Raw genomic sequence first — 11,683 nt, 5'->3', positions numbered from 1 at the left:
GGCGGGGCTTGGACGGCAGACGGCGCTCCGTCGGTTCCCAAGGCAACCGGGTTCAACAGTTGGAGCCCCGCGGTTGTCTGGAGGCTTCCTGGTTCCCGTTTGCCGACATGTGCACCGCCGAGGTGGACCGTCAGGTCGCCCAGCGATACCTGCTCAAGCGGCGGCTCGGAAAGGGGGTGAGCTCGAGAGGCGCCCGGGCGTCCGCGGGACCTGCAGGACGTGGGTAGGGCCAGTCAGGGGACTGTGGCCGTCCACGCTGCAGGGACTCCTGCGCTGGGGTCCTGCCTCCTCCACGAGCTGCAGGTGTGCCCCGTTTCCGACAACAGGGCGCCCTACTCGCAGGGAACTTGTCCCGTGGCTCTGGGACGCAGCTGAGAGCTGGGCCCCCCAAGGTCTCGGGTCTGATCCTAGAGCCCCCCGGCCCCCGCTGTCCCCACCACCGCCTCAGGCTCCCGGCTGCCTCTCCCGGTGCCCACAGTGTGACACAGGCACCGAGGGTGGGCAGATGCCTGCCCAAGAAGGGCCTGAGCCAGTGAGTAGGGTGGGCATGGAGTGCTGGCCAGAGCCCCGTGAGAGCCTGAGTGCGTTTGTGACTGTGGGCGTGGGAGGGCAGGTGGGACTGTGTGAGAATACATGTGTCACGGTGGATCACAGGGTGTGTGCAAGCGTGAGACACGGAGCAGAGAGAGTTGCAGGTAGTGCGAGCAGTCGTGCAAAAGCCCTGGGGCAAGGACATGCTGAGCTGGTGGGAAGGAGCAGAGCTGATGTAACTGGACGGGAGACTAGGGGGACTGTCTGGGAACGTGGGGATTTGGGGAACTGCAAGGACTTCAGCTCCTGCTGTGAGTGTCACGGGGAGAGGAGCAGCCTTTGGTACCACTTTACAAGGCCAGGCTGCCTGCTCGGCTGAGGATGCCCTGTGGGAGTGAGTAGGGGAGAGAATTTAAGAGGTCGGGCAGTGATAGGGCTGGAGGTGGGAGAGGCTCGGAGCAGGATGGAGGGGCAGAGAGGAGAAGAAGTCTTCAGATTCTGATGAATTCTGAAGTTGGAGCCAACAGGATCTGTGGACAGGCTGGATGGGGTACACGAGAGTGGGATCAGGATGCCTGCAAAAGTGAAAGTCTGTCAGAGAAGGGACTCACCCAGGAACTCCCTCCCGTTCCACAGTCAGGACCTGCTACCCCACATCCCCCTGGGGCCTTCCCAGAGCCCCCTCTCTTGCCTCTAACCCCCATTGCTTCCCATCAGCCTCCTCTGGAGGCCTGCAGCTTTGGGGGTTCCCCTTTCTGGAAGCAGAGTGGGAAGGAGGAGGCTTGTGTCTGCAGGAGGCAGTCTGGCGGGGCTCTGTGCCCTGCAGGCTGACCACCGTCCTCCTCAGGCCTATGGCATTGTGTGGAAGGCAATGGATCGGAGGACTGGCGAGGTCGTGGCCATCAAGAAAATCTTTGATGCCTTCAAGGATAAGACAGATGCCCAGGTAAGTGAGTGGGGAAGCGAGTGGTGTGGGAAAGGATGAGGCAGGGCTGGGGGGTGGCCCCCCGCTGCCTTGTGTTGGAAAGGTACAACTGGAAACCCAATCACAGCAGGTTTCTGCATTTTTCAGAGCACTGCCCCCTGCAAACCCAGGGTCCAGCAGGTGTGCGGGCACTGAGTGTCTGTCCCTTCGCATCCTCTCTGGACAGGGGCTTCCTTCTTGTTCCACACCCACACTCGTGTTTCTGTCTCCTTCCAGCGGACGTTCCGGGAAATCATGCTTCTCCAGGTGAGTGGCCAGGCCATCTACCTGCTGCTCCAGGTACTGTTTCTCCAAAGAAGGGGAAGCCTGGCCCCTGGCCCCCAGGGCACAGCCCCCTGCTCTTTCCCCAGGAATTTGGGGACCATCCCAACATCGTCCGCCTCCTGGATGTGATCCCAGCAGAGAACGACAGGGACATTTACCTGGTGTTTGAGTCTATGGGTGAGTGAGGCCTCCCTCAGACACCAGTCCCCCTTTGTCTAGGCCCAGGACCGCCCCCGCCTGCCCACACCCCAGTGTTTCCCACAGTGGCCAGTGTGCTCAGCGTGAGCAGAGTCCCTTGGAGCTGGAGAGTGTCAGCCCCCAAGGCCTGGTGGTGAATACCTTGACCCCCCCCCCGCGAGGTTTTGCAGCTACGTGTCCTTTTTTCCTGCTCATTTGATAAAACAAAGGCATCATGACATAAAGTATAAAAACAATTCCACAAACTTTGTTTGCTGTGCTGACAAAGACGGTGGGCAGGCTTGAGAGCCGGGCAGGGGCTCCCGGGCAGCGCTCGTGCCCAGCACGTGCTGGTGAGGCCCGGGTCTGTGGGGGCTGAGGAGTCCCCGCAGGGGTGCAGAGTGGGCTCGCCTGGCCCACCCTCCCCAGGCCCGCCAGCCTGACCTGCAGGCCTCCCCAGACACCGACCTGAATGCCGTCATCTGCAAAGGCACGCTGCTGAAGGACATCCACAAGCGCTACATCTTCTACCAGCTGCTGCGGGCCACCAAGTTCATTCACTCAGGGCGGGTCATCCACCGGGACCAGAAGGTACCACCCACACCTGTCTGCTGAGCTCCACTGCCCGGCCGGTGCCGCAGCAGTGCACCGGGTCCTCGAGCCCCAGCCTGGTCAGCCCGCAGCCTGCCTTTTCACCACCAGCCATCCAATGTTCTCCTGAACGCCAGCTGTTTGGTGAAGCTCTGTGACTTTGGCCTGGCTCGCCCCCTCAGCGGCCTCCCTGAGGTGCCCCAGGGCCATGCCCTGACGGAGTATGTGGCCACGAGATGGTACCGGGCTCCAGAGATGTTGCTGTCTTCCAGCTGGTAACACCGAGCGACCTGCCCTCATCCTGCCCCACCTCCCCCTGCAAGGTCAGGGCCCCTGTGCCCCCCTGCTCAGCCAGGGCCCTCGGCCTTCTTGCCCCGTGAGTCCCAGAACCCACTCGTAGTCCCTCCTCTCACCTGTGCCTCGGCCTCTAGGGTCCCCCCTCCAGCTCCACACTCCCCCTACACCAGGTATACCCCCGGGGTGGACATGTGGAGTCTGGGCTGCATTCTGGGGGAGATGCTGCGGGGTCGGCCCTTGTTCCCCGGCACGTCCACCCTCCACCAGCTGGAGCTCATCCTGGAGGCCATCCTGCCACCATCCGAGGAAGGTGAGTGTGTGGGCAGGCGGCTCCTGGCACACAGCTGTGGGGGGATGGCACCTCACGCACAAGGACTGCATGGGAGGACGGTGGGGAGGGGCTGGGGCTGGGAATGGCAGGGAGGTGGGATAAGCAGGGTCCAGAGGCCTTGGCAAGCCTAGAGAGGGCAAGCTGTGCAGGGTGGGCCCAGGGGAGGGCTGCTGGGGGTTTCTGCCAGGGATATGGGGCCCATGAGGGTCAGGCAGTGCCCATCAGGGGTCCACCCAGGGCAGGACAACAGCACGAGCTCTGTGGAGGGGCAACAGGCAACTCCACACTGTGCTGCCAGGGGCCGGACAGGATGCTAGAAAAGGGATGGGTGGAGGCGGCTGGAGGGGGCAGTCCGCAGTGGTCCTTCCTCCCTGGGGGGTGGCGGTGTGAGGGCAGTGTGGGGAGCCCTGTTCTCTCCCCAGTCTGCTCTGGCGGAGAGGGCAAGGCGCTTCCCATGGAGGTGGGGGGTACATGCATGCACGCGAGAGCACGCGGCGTGTGGAGGAGGCAGGCGTGTAAGGACAGGCGCACGTGTGAGTGCACTAGTGGTGGTGTGCGACCTGGTTTTCGGGGTTTGAGCCAGAGAGCAGAGGAGGTTGCTCCGAAGGCCAGAAGCAGTGGCCGCCCACCTCCCTGCCCTACCGGGCCGACCACCTTCATGACTCCTGAGCACACTGCCTTCTGCCCTTGCTCCCAGACCTCCTGGCGCTCAGCTCTGGTTGCAACATCTCAGTTCTGCAGCACCTGGGGTCCCGGTGAGTACGGGGGCTTCAGGGGGCCCCAGCGTGCTCCCGGCAGCCTTCAGGGCCAGCGAGTGTCAGCTCCGTGGGCCCTGCCCTCTTGACCACGGTCCTGAATCAGGAAACTGTTGGTCAGCCTGAAATGAGGAGACCAGGGTGGGCCCCGCTGGCGCTGGGAGAACGGCCTTAGAGATCAGGGGTCTGACGACCTTCCCCGGTCCCGAGGGTGATGCAGGGGGCAGGAAACCAGAGGATGGGTGGAAGTTGAAACCCTAGCAAGGGGCATAGATGTGGACGGGGGCCAGACCCTGGAGGCCCTGACGAGCTGGCCTCCTGCAGGCCCAGGCAGACACTAGATGCCCTCCTGCCCTGCGACACCCCTCCAGACGCCCTGGACCTCCTCTCGAGACTCCTGGTGTTTGCCCCGCACAAGCGGCTCAGCGCAGCCCAGGCCCTGCAGCACCCCTACGTGCAGAGGTAGCGGCTGGGGGTGGCGCTGGGCTGTAAAGCTCCGAGCTGCTCTCCGGAGGCAGCCCGGCCCCACCACCCCAGCACCCGTCTGGCTGGCTCCCCTCAGGTTCCACTGCCCGGCCCGTGAGTGGACACTGGGCGGGGACGTGCGGCTCCCCGTGCAGGAAGGAGCCCAGCTCTCAGCCGCCGAGTATCGCCGCCGCCTCCATCAGGTGCTCTGAGACGCCGCCCGCGTCATTCGGGCCCAGAGGCCTCCTCTGCGCAGCGACCCCGCCCCCACTCCCACCGCCCTCTGAGCGCCCCTGTGCTCTCGCAGATGATCTTGGAGCGCAGGGGCCACGGCCGCTTCCCGAAGGAGACGGGCCTGGGGGGCGGCTCCCCGACCCCCGAGCCGGAGGCCCAGCTGCCCTCGGGCTCGCCCGCGTTGAACCCCGGACGCCGGTCTCGGAATAACCCCGGCCACGGCCCCGTGCACGGTGCGTGGTCTGGCGGCCGATGTGTGGGGCCACCAACCGCCAGCAACGCCGGACTCCTGACCCCGGGTTTGGTCTCCCGACCCCACAGACGCCCCCGGCGGAGCCGAGGACCCTCCCAAGCAGAACTCAGCCCCCCTGCACCAGCCTCCGCCCCCAGGAGGTTCTGGGAGAGGGGCGAGGCCCGGCGGGGCGACGTCATCCTCGTGGGTAGGTCGTGGTGTGGGCGCGGCAGGACCGCTCCCGCTGCTCCTTTAAGAGGGCGCCGGTGACGCTGCCACTCGCTCCTCCCCAGGTGAAGCCCAGCGTGAGGGAGGCCGCGCCGTCCTTGATCTCGCAGGCCGCCGCTCAGGTGGCCGTCCGGGCCCTGATCCGGAGTGACCGGAACCCGGGCCGTGGTGCGAACGCGCCCGGCGCGCCACGGGTGAGCCCGCGCGCCCCGCTCCCCGGCCCCCCGCCCCCTTCCTTCCCCTCCTCCCCGCGCCGGGCTCTCCCTCCACGGGCCTCGATTCTCGTCTGTGTGCAGGTTCCTCCTAGACTTCCCGGGGCTGCCCGGCCAGGTCGGAGGATGTTCGGGGCCTCGGCCGCGCAGGGGACCCAGGGGGCCGCGCGGGCCGCGCTGGGGGGCTACTCCCAAGCCTACGGGACCGTCTGCCTCTCGGCGCTGGGCTGCCTGCCCCTCCTCCCAGGACATCACGCCTGAGCTGCCCTGAGTCTTCAAGCGGACCTCCTCGGCGCCCAGCCCCGCGCCTCTCCCCCAGTCCCTAGGTTGCCCCTCCTCTGACAGGTTCCGGGGCCCAAGCCCCCGGTGCTCTCCACCTACCTTTTCCCCAACGCACCCTCTCCTGGCCACATTTGAGTCCCAGAGCTTGTCTGGGTCTCTCTGGGGGACTAGCCCAGGTTCACACCCCAACCTCCATCACTTCCTCCAATAAAGTTCTATCTGTCTCCCACCTGCCTGGCCATCTGTCATCCTCAGCCAGGGTCTGCCAGCGAGGCTGCACCAAACCTTTTCCCTTCTGGAGGACAGAGCCCTTGAGACGCCTCCAGGGTGCCATATGCTGTCATCTGGGCTCCCGTCTGCTCAGTGTCCAGTGCTTTCTAGCTTAAGGCTGCCTGGGGGTTGCCCTGGGGTCACCTCTGTCCACAGCATCCAGGGCCTGCCTGGTGCCTGAGCACCTCAGGTCCCAGCTGGGGGTGCTGCAGGAGTGAGGCGGTCCCCACAGTGGTCCTGCCGGGGAGGGTCCTGTTCCGTGCATCTGTTGCCGGGCTGCGAGTCACCGTGTGACCGCACTTGTGGCCCTGAGCCACAGCAGGAAAGGGGAGAACATGGGACAGTGCCCCTGACTGCAGTCAGCCACGCCCCACCGACACGGGGACAGGCGCTCGGCTTGTCTCCAGATCTTGGCTGGGGAAGGGGAGAGCAGCTGTGAATGTCTTGTGGGGCTCGAGGCTTCCTCCTCTGGTATCACCAGGCTAAGTGCCCAGTGTGAGCCCAGACGGGCTGTGGGACTGAGGTGTGGGAGCGTCCCAGCCAGCACTGAGGTACCTTCTGGTTCCACGCACACCTCACACTGCACCCACCCTGGGCAGTGGTCAGGACACAGGGAGGCCACTTTCCGGTGCCTGGTTGGAGGTGTTCCTGGCCCAAGGGCTTTTCAGCCAGGAGCAGGCGGTTCCGCCCTACTTCGGAAGACAGTGGAAGACATCAGCTGCTGCAGGGGAGGGTGAGGTATGGATCAAGGAGAGCTGGGCAGGGCGTGACCTAGACCTGGCAGCTACAGGAGAGACTCAGAAGGCAGAACAGGGCTTGGGGAAGGCCAGGGAGAGACCGTGGTTCTGGCTTGGAGGTGAGCCAGTAACGAGATGGGGCTGCCTGAAGGGGCAGCTTTTTGTATTTTTAGAGCCTGAGGTATAGCAAGCAATGAATACGGAGGACCCATAGGGCTGAGGAATGAATGTCACTGCCCAGAAAGGGGCAGGGTACCCAAGAAGTCCAGCCCTGAGTGCAGAGGTGGTGCTGGAAGACTGGAGGGTCTGGGAGGCCCAGACAACTGGACAAATGGCTGCTTGGCACCCTGGCCAAGGGCAGCCCCAGGTTGATGGGAACTTTGAGACGAGGCTAGGAAGTATCTGCTGGGCTTGGCAACCAGGGGTGTGCCAATGGGCTGTGCCTACACAGAGGGCTGGTGAAATGAGGCCTATCACAGGAGAGGTGGAAGGGGTTTGTGCTGCTTAGATGTGGGTAGAAAAAAAAAAGAAGATGCGGGTAGAGGTGGTGGCAGTATAGATGGGGAGGGGTCTTTAATCCACCCCACAGGAATGGATGGTGGTGTCCAGAGAGAAACCTGAGACATTAATAGGGCTAAAGGCTGCAAAATATAACTGGGTGGTGGTATGTATATGTATTTGCGAACACAGCAGAATATTTCATGTGTTGTGTTTTTTTATTAACACCAAAATGTGCAGAATCACATTGAGGTGAGGTCTTATTGAGCATGATGTGGAGGACGCAGACAGGAGGGTCCGAGGGCCTCGGGCCTCTCCCTGGGCAGAACCTCCACTTCCTGCGAGGGCTCTCCATTAGCAACAGGCCCAGGCCGGTCTGCTCAGAACAGCTGCACGGCAGGCCAGGCCAAACCAAACGTGTCAGCAAGCACAACGAGGACCAGAGATGCTCGGCTCATCCTGCTCCCTGGCGGCCTTTTCCATTCGAACCAAAGTCTCTGCTATCACCCCACCTGGGCGGTGGGTTTGGTGATGAGACCGTGGGCCACCAGGGCGCAGGAGTTCAGTCAGGACTGAGGCCATACCTGGCAGTCCCCAAAGAGCAATTAGTGTTTCCTATACTTAAAAAAAAAAACTATTTAAAAAGAAATAGCACAAACACTAATTTAACAATACCAGCACCTATGGTGAGGGCAGGGGCGGCTTTCGAAGCATTTGGTGCCAAAATGAATCATTCCAGATCAGTTACTGTCTGGAGGTGGGAAAAAAAAAAGATACAAGAAAGCTACATGGGGAACCTTGGACAGATTTTTTGGGGGCTGGTGACAAAGGGGAAAGGATGCACAAGAGGGCAGAGTCTGGGTCTGCTGGGCACCTGCAGGAAGGACCACTTAGATGAGGGACTGAGGTGCAGAGGTCCCACGTCAGGGGCACCGAGACCCATCAGAGCAGTGTGCCGGGGCTCAGGGGCCATCACATGCCATCCTCTGCCCTCACAGAAGGCTCCACATCCAGCCCCTTTCTGAGGTGTGACTGTGGATGCACCTGTGAACATGCCATCTGTCAGGAACGATTCGTGAGGCCAGGGCCTCCCATCATCCACTGGACTTGTCGTGCCACAAAGCCCGGGGTTCTTGCCCTTGCAGGGTGATGACCGGGGCCCTGCAGGAGTGGCGGCCCCACCCCCGCTGAAGGGTCAGGGACCAGGGGAGGGGCCCGGAGGGAGGGAAGGAGGGAAGCAGGGATGCGCTGGGCAAAGGGCAGGAAGTGAGCCCTAAGACCTCAGACGCAGGTGTGGAAACAGGCCCCGAGAAGTTGGGAGGCCTGGAGAGGAGGGGACTGCCAGGCAGTGGACAAGGGCAGCACAGTCAGGTCACGAGGAGAGGGGACCCCTGAGACACGGAAGCCCTGAGATGCACGGACCCCAGAGTATGGGGGCCTAAGGCACAGAGAGATAGGGGAGACAGATGCCTAAGAAGGGGGAGGCTAAGGGTCCAGAGGCAGAGGTGTGCAGGGCCAGAGCTGGGGTGGTAAGTCAGTGGGCAGCTGGGGCTGAAGCTCTAAGGGAGGAGAGACCCAGGGGCATGAGGCCGGGAGGGCTGCCAGCTGAGCCTCAAGTGGAGCAGACTCTGGCTGGCTCAGCCGGCTCCCTGGGCTTTGGCTGAGGGCCAAGTGTTCTGCCCGACGGTGATGCAAGCACCTCGGCCTGGGCTAGAAGGCCAGGTGACTCACTTCTTGCTTTTGAATGTACCCAGGATCTTGGGCATGAACTTGCCCACCTTGCTGTCCCTGGCATCCTCCTCGGCAGGGCCCTCCGTGGCCCCGAGAGCCCCCGGCTCCTCCTTTTTGCAGAAGACCTCAAAGCGGCTGTAGACACGCTTCTCTTTGCGCATGCTCTCCATGCGGCGCAGGAGCCGGTCGCGTTCCTCCAAGCTGGCAGGCAGCGTGCGGCTCAGCCGGCCTTGGGTCCCCAGGCTGTCCGAGCGGAAGATGGCCGAGCACTTGTCCTTGTCGGACATGTCAGGGGCCAGGACGCCGGCCGCTGGCGAGTGACCCAGCTCTGGGCTGCTGTGGGCCGGGGTTGGGCCCGGGGTGGGGACTCCACGTTGCTTCTGGCCGTGGGCGCTGATCTGCTCCAGAATGGCTTTCGTGTCGTCCCGCAGGTTGCTGCTGTACAAGGCATTGGCTGTGGCTGAAGCCACGCGCGCCCGCGGGCCCCGCTCCTCTGCAGCCGTCTCGGTGCTGTCAACTCGGCCTAGGGACGGCCGCTGGGGGCTCTCAGGCTGCCCATTCTCCTGCGGCGTTGGAAAGCTGCCTCCATCCTCTGCCCGCCGCTCACCCTTGGGGCTCAGCAGCTGCCGCAGTCGCACGGAACCTTTGCGCAGGACCTCCATGGGGCCACCAACCGCCTCCTCTGTGGGCCCGGCCTTCAGAGACTCCCCGGAGAAGGGAACGGTGAGGCTGCCCCTGCGCTCAGGCACAGGGGGCACAGGGCTGCCCCTGCGCTCTGGAACAGGAGGCACCGGGCTATCCCTGCGCTCAGGGTAGGCAGAAGTGGGGCTCCCCTTCTGCTCAGTAAATCCAGCGGTGGGGCTGCCTCTGCGGGTGGGAAACCCAGGAGTGGGACTCCCCTTGAGCTCCGGGTAGGCTGAGGTGGGGCTCCCTTTTGGCTCAGACTGGTACCCCCCAGGCCCCTCTGGTGGGGGGCTGTCTCGCCCTTGCGGGGAGGTGGAGTGGTCCTGGGTAGACAGGAAGCGGGGGGGCAGCCGGTCCGTGCCACTGCTGCCCCGGCCCAGCGTGTCCAGCAGCTGGGTGGCAGCGAGAGTGGCAGCTCCAGGTTGTCGCTCCGCCTCCTGGTGCAGCTGCTGTGCGAAGGACTCACGCAGGTCCAGCAGGCAGCTCTCCAGGCTGCGGCGCTCGCTCCCACCGCAGCCACCGGGCGCAGACACCTCCTCCTTCCATGCCTGGGACACGACAGCCTTGCTATGGCTCGCGACTGTGACAGCTGTCCCCACGCCGCCAGGGTCTCGAGAGGGACCCTTGTACTTCTCCAGGAGCTCGGCCACCTTAGTGGAGGCAGCAGAGCGCACGGCTTCATTGCCGGGCCCCAGCATCTCACTGATCGTCTGCTCCTTGTGCAGCAGCTGCACCTTCTCTGTGGAGGCCCCAGCGGCTCCGCCCGTGCTCTCACCCTGCGATGCACTGAAGATGAGCGAGGAGCGCAGCCGAGAGCTGCGCTGGATCAGCGGGTTCAGGCGCGAACGGAAAGAGTCCTGCTTGACCAGACCTGCCTCCTCCAGGCCCTCGCGCTCTGGTCCATCGCCACCACCGCTGCCAGAGCCCGGCGCTGGGCCTTTGACTGGGAAGGGCGCGGGCACACGGAAGGCCGAGGGAAGCAGGTCCCCAGCGGTCGCCCGACCCCCAGAAACCAGCACGTCATCGTCATAGGCCTCAGTCTCCATGGGTGTGGGCAGGCCCTCTTCGCCAGCGTCCTCGCTGTGACAGCCGCTCAGGTAGGAGGTGAGGCGCCAGTGCCGCAGTCCGGCCCGCCCCTCGGGTCCACCCCTGCGCTCTGGCTCCGGCTCGGGAACCGTTTCTGGGCCTAGCCTCGTCATCGCTTGGCAAGGAAAGCGCTGGCCCAGGTTGGGGCGAGGGACCCCGCCGGGTTCCAGACCGCGGGGTGCGGGCCCGAAGGCGGGGTCCGAGCCATGGCGCACCTCCCGTGAGGCACTGGATGGCACGTAGTCCAGCCGCTGGTGTCCGTCCAGGCCGAGCTCCGGAAATCGTGGCCCGGCGCCCAGCGCGAATTCGTCGTGGTCTGGGAAGCCAGGGCGGCCGGCCCTCAGCTTCTCGAATAGGCCTTGCGGGCGCGCTGGCGCGAGCTGCGGGTCCCACTGATAGTGCTGCTGGTAGAGCTGGTCACGGTGGAAATGGCTGGTCTGGAAGCGGAGGTCATCGCCGTGGCTGAGGAACGTCTGCCGTGATACCTGCCGCGCGGCCGCGAGGTTCTCCACTGCGCCCGCACCGTCGGCGGCCGCATAGCTGTACCTCTTGAAGGCGTCCATCTCTAGGTGCCGCGCCTGAAAGAAGCCCCGCGGGCCCGAGAGCTCCCCGCCTGGCCCGCCCTCTGCTTCCAGCCGCCGTGAAAGCGGCCGCAGTCCCGTGTGCGGCTCCAGGGCGCCCCCGGGCATCCTCGAAGACTCTTCTCGGCGAAACGCTGACAGGAAGTGGCGGTCGGGGTCGAGGAAGGAGGGGAAGCCCAGGCCTTCTTCCCGAGGTGGTGGGAACAGGAGGTGGGCGCGTTTGGGGAAGGAGAAGGGGGTGGGAGCCCCGGGCATCTGGCCGCCCATGAGTGGCCCAGCCCCTGCGTATGGAGCTAGGGCATAGGTGTCCATGCGGGCCAGCGCCCCAGCCGAGGGTACCAGCGGCTCGGACTGTGCGAAGAGAATGCGGAATTCCTCATCGAAGCTGGAGACCAGCTCGCCCTGAAACACGTGCGCCAGACTCCGGTGGATCTTCTCGAAGGACCACATAAAGCTGGGAGGCGGGAGGGGCCAGTCAGAGGGAGGGGCGAGACCAGCGCTGGGGGTGGGGG

The 11,683-nt window shown here is 64.3% G+C and overlaps 2 protein-coding genes across 2 annotated transcripts in view; one reads left to right on the top strand and one right to left on the bottom strand.

Moving 5' to 3' along the window:
• MAPK15 (mitogen-activated protein kinase 15) lies at positions 1 to 5,813 on the top strand. The gene is made up of 14 exons (XM_040261624.1): positions 1 to 176; positions 1,379 to 1,477; positions 1,733 to 1,762; positions 1,867 to 1,957; positions 2,418 to 2,548; positions 2,660 to 2,823; positions 3,016 to 3,155; positions 3,874 to 3,931; positions 4,256 to 4,393; positions 4,494 to 4,599; positions 4,704 to 4,863; positions 4,952 to 5,070; positions 5,156 to 5,284; positions 5,387 to 5,813. Exons 1-14 carry the CDS (start codon positions 108 to 110, stop codon positions 5,561 to 5,563), a joined length of 1,611 nt encoding a protein of 536 aa, XP_040117558.1. The 5' UTR covers positions 1 to 107; the 3' UTR covers positions 5,564 to 5,813.
• A 1,475-nt stretch (positions 5,814 to 7,288) lies between these two features.
• FAM83H (family with sequence similarity 83 member H) overlaps positions 7,289 to 11,683 on the bottom strand; it is a 9,627-nt gene continuing 5,232 nt past the window's right edge. The window contains 1 exon segment of the mRNA XM_040261623.1: positions 7,289 to 11,625. Within this exon segment, the coding sequence (XP_040117557.1) occupies positions 8,817 to 11,625 (2,809 nt within the window). The 3' untranslated portion in view covers positions 7,289 to 8,816.

Source organism: Oryx dammah, unplaced genomic scaffold (genome assembly GCF_014754425.2).
Source record: "Oryx dammah isolate SB20612 unplaced genomic scaffold, SCBI_Odam_1.1 HiC_scaffold_19, whole genome shotgun sequence".
NCBI lineage: Eukaryota > Metazoa > Chordata > Mammalia > Artiodactyla > Bovidae > Oryx > Oryx dammah.
The sequence above is the reverse complement of the archived record's forward strand: the minus strand, read 5'-3'. Positions and strand labels throughout refer to the sequence as shown.

Coding starts and splice junctions, on each gene's coding strand:
- MAPK15 (XM_040261624.1), top strand. CDS start 108: ATGTGCACCGCCGAGGTGGACCGTCAGGTCGCCCAGCGATACCTGCTC. Junction 1,478..1,732: donor AGGATAAGACAGATGCCCAG/GTAAGTGAGTGG, acceptor GTCTCCTTCCAG/CGGACGTTCCGGGAAATCAT. Junction 2,549..2,659: donor TCATCCACCGGGACCAGAAG/GTACCACCCACA, acceptor TTTCACCACCAG/CCATCCAATGTTCTCCTGAA.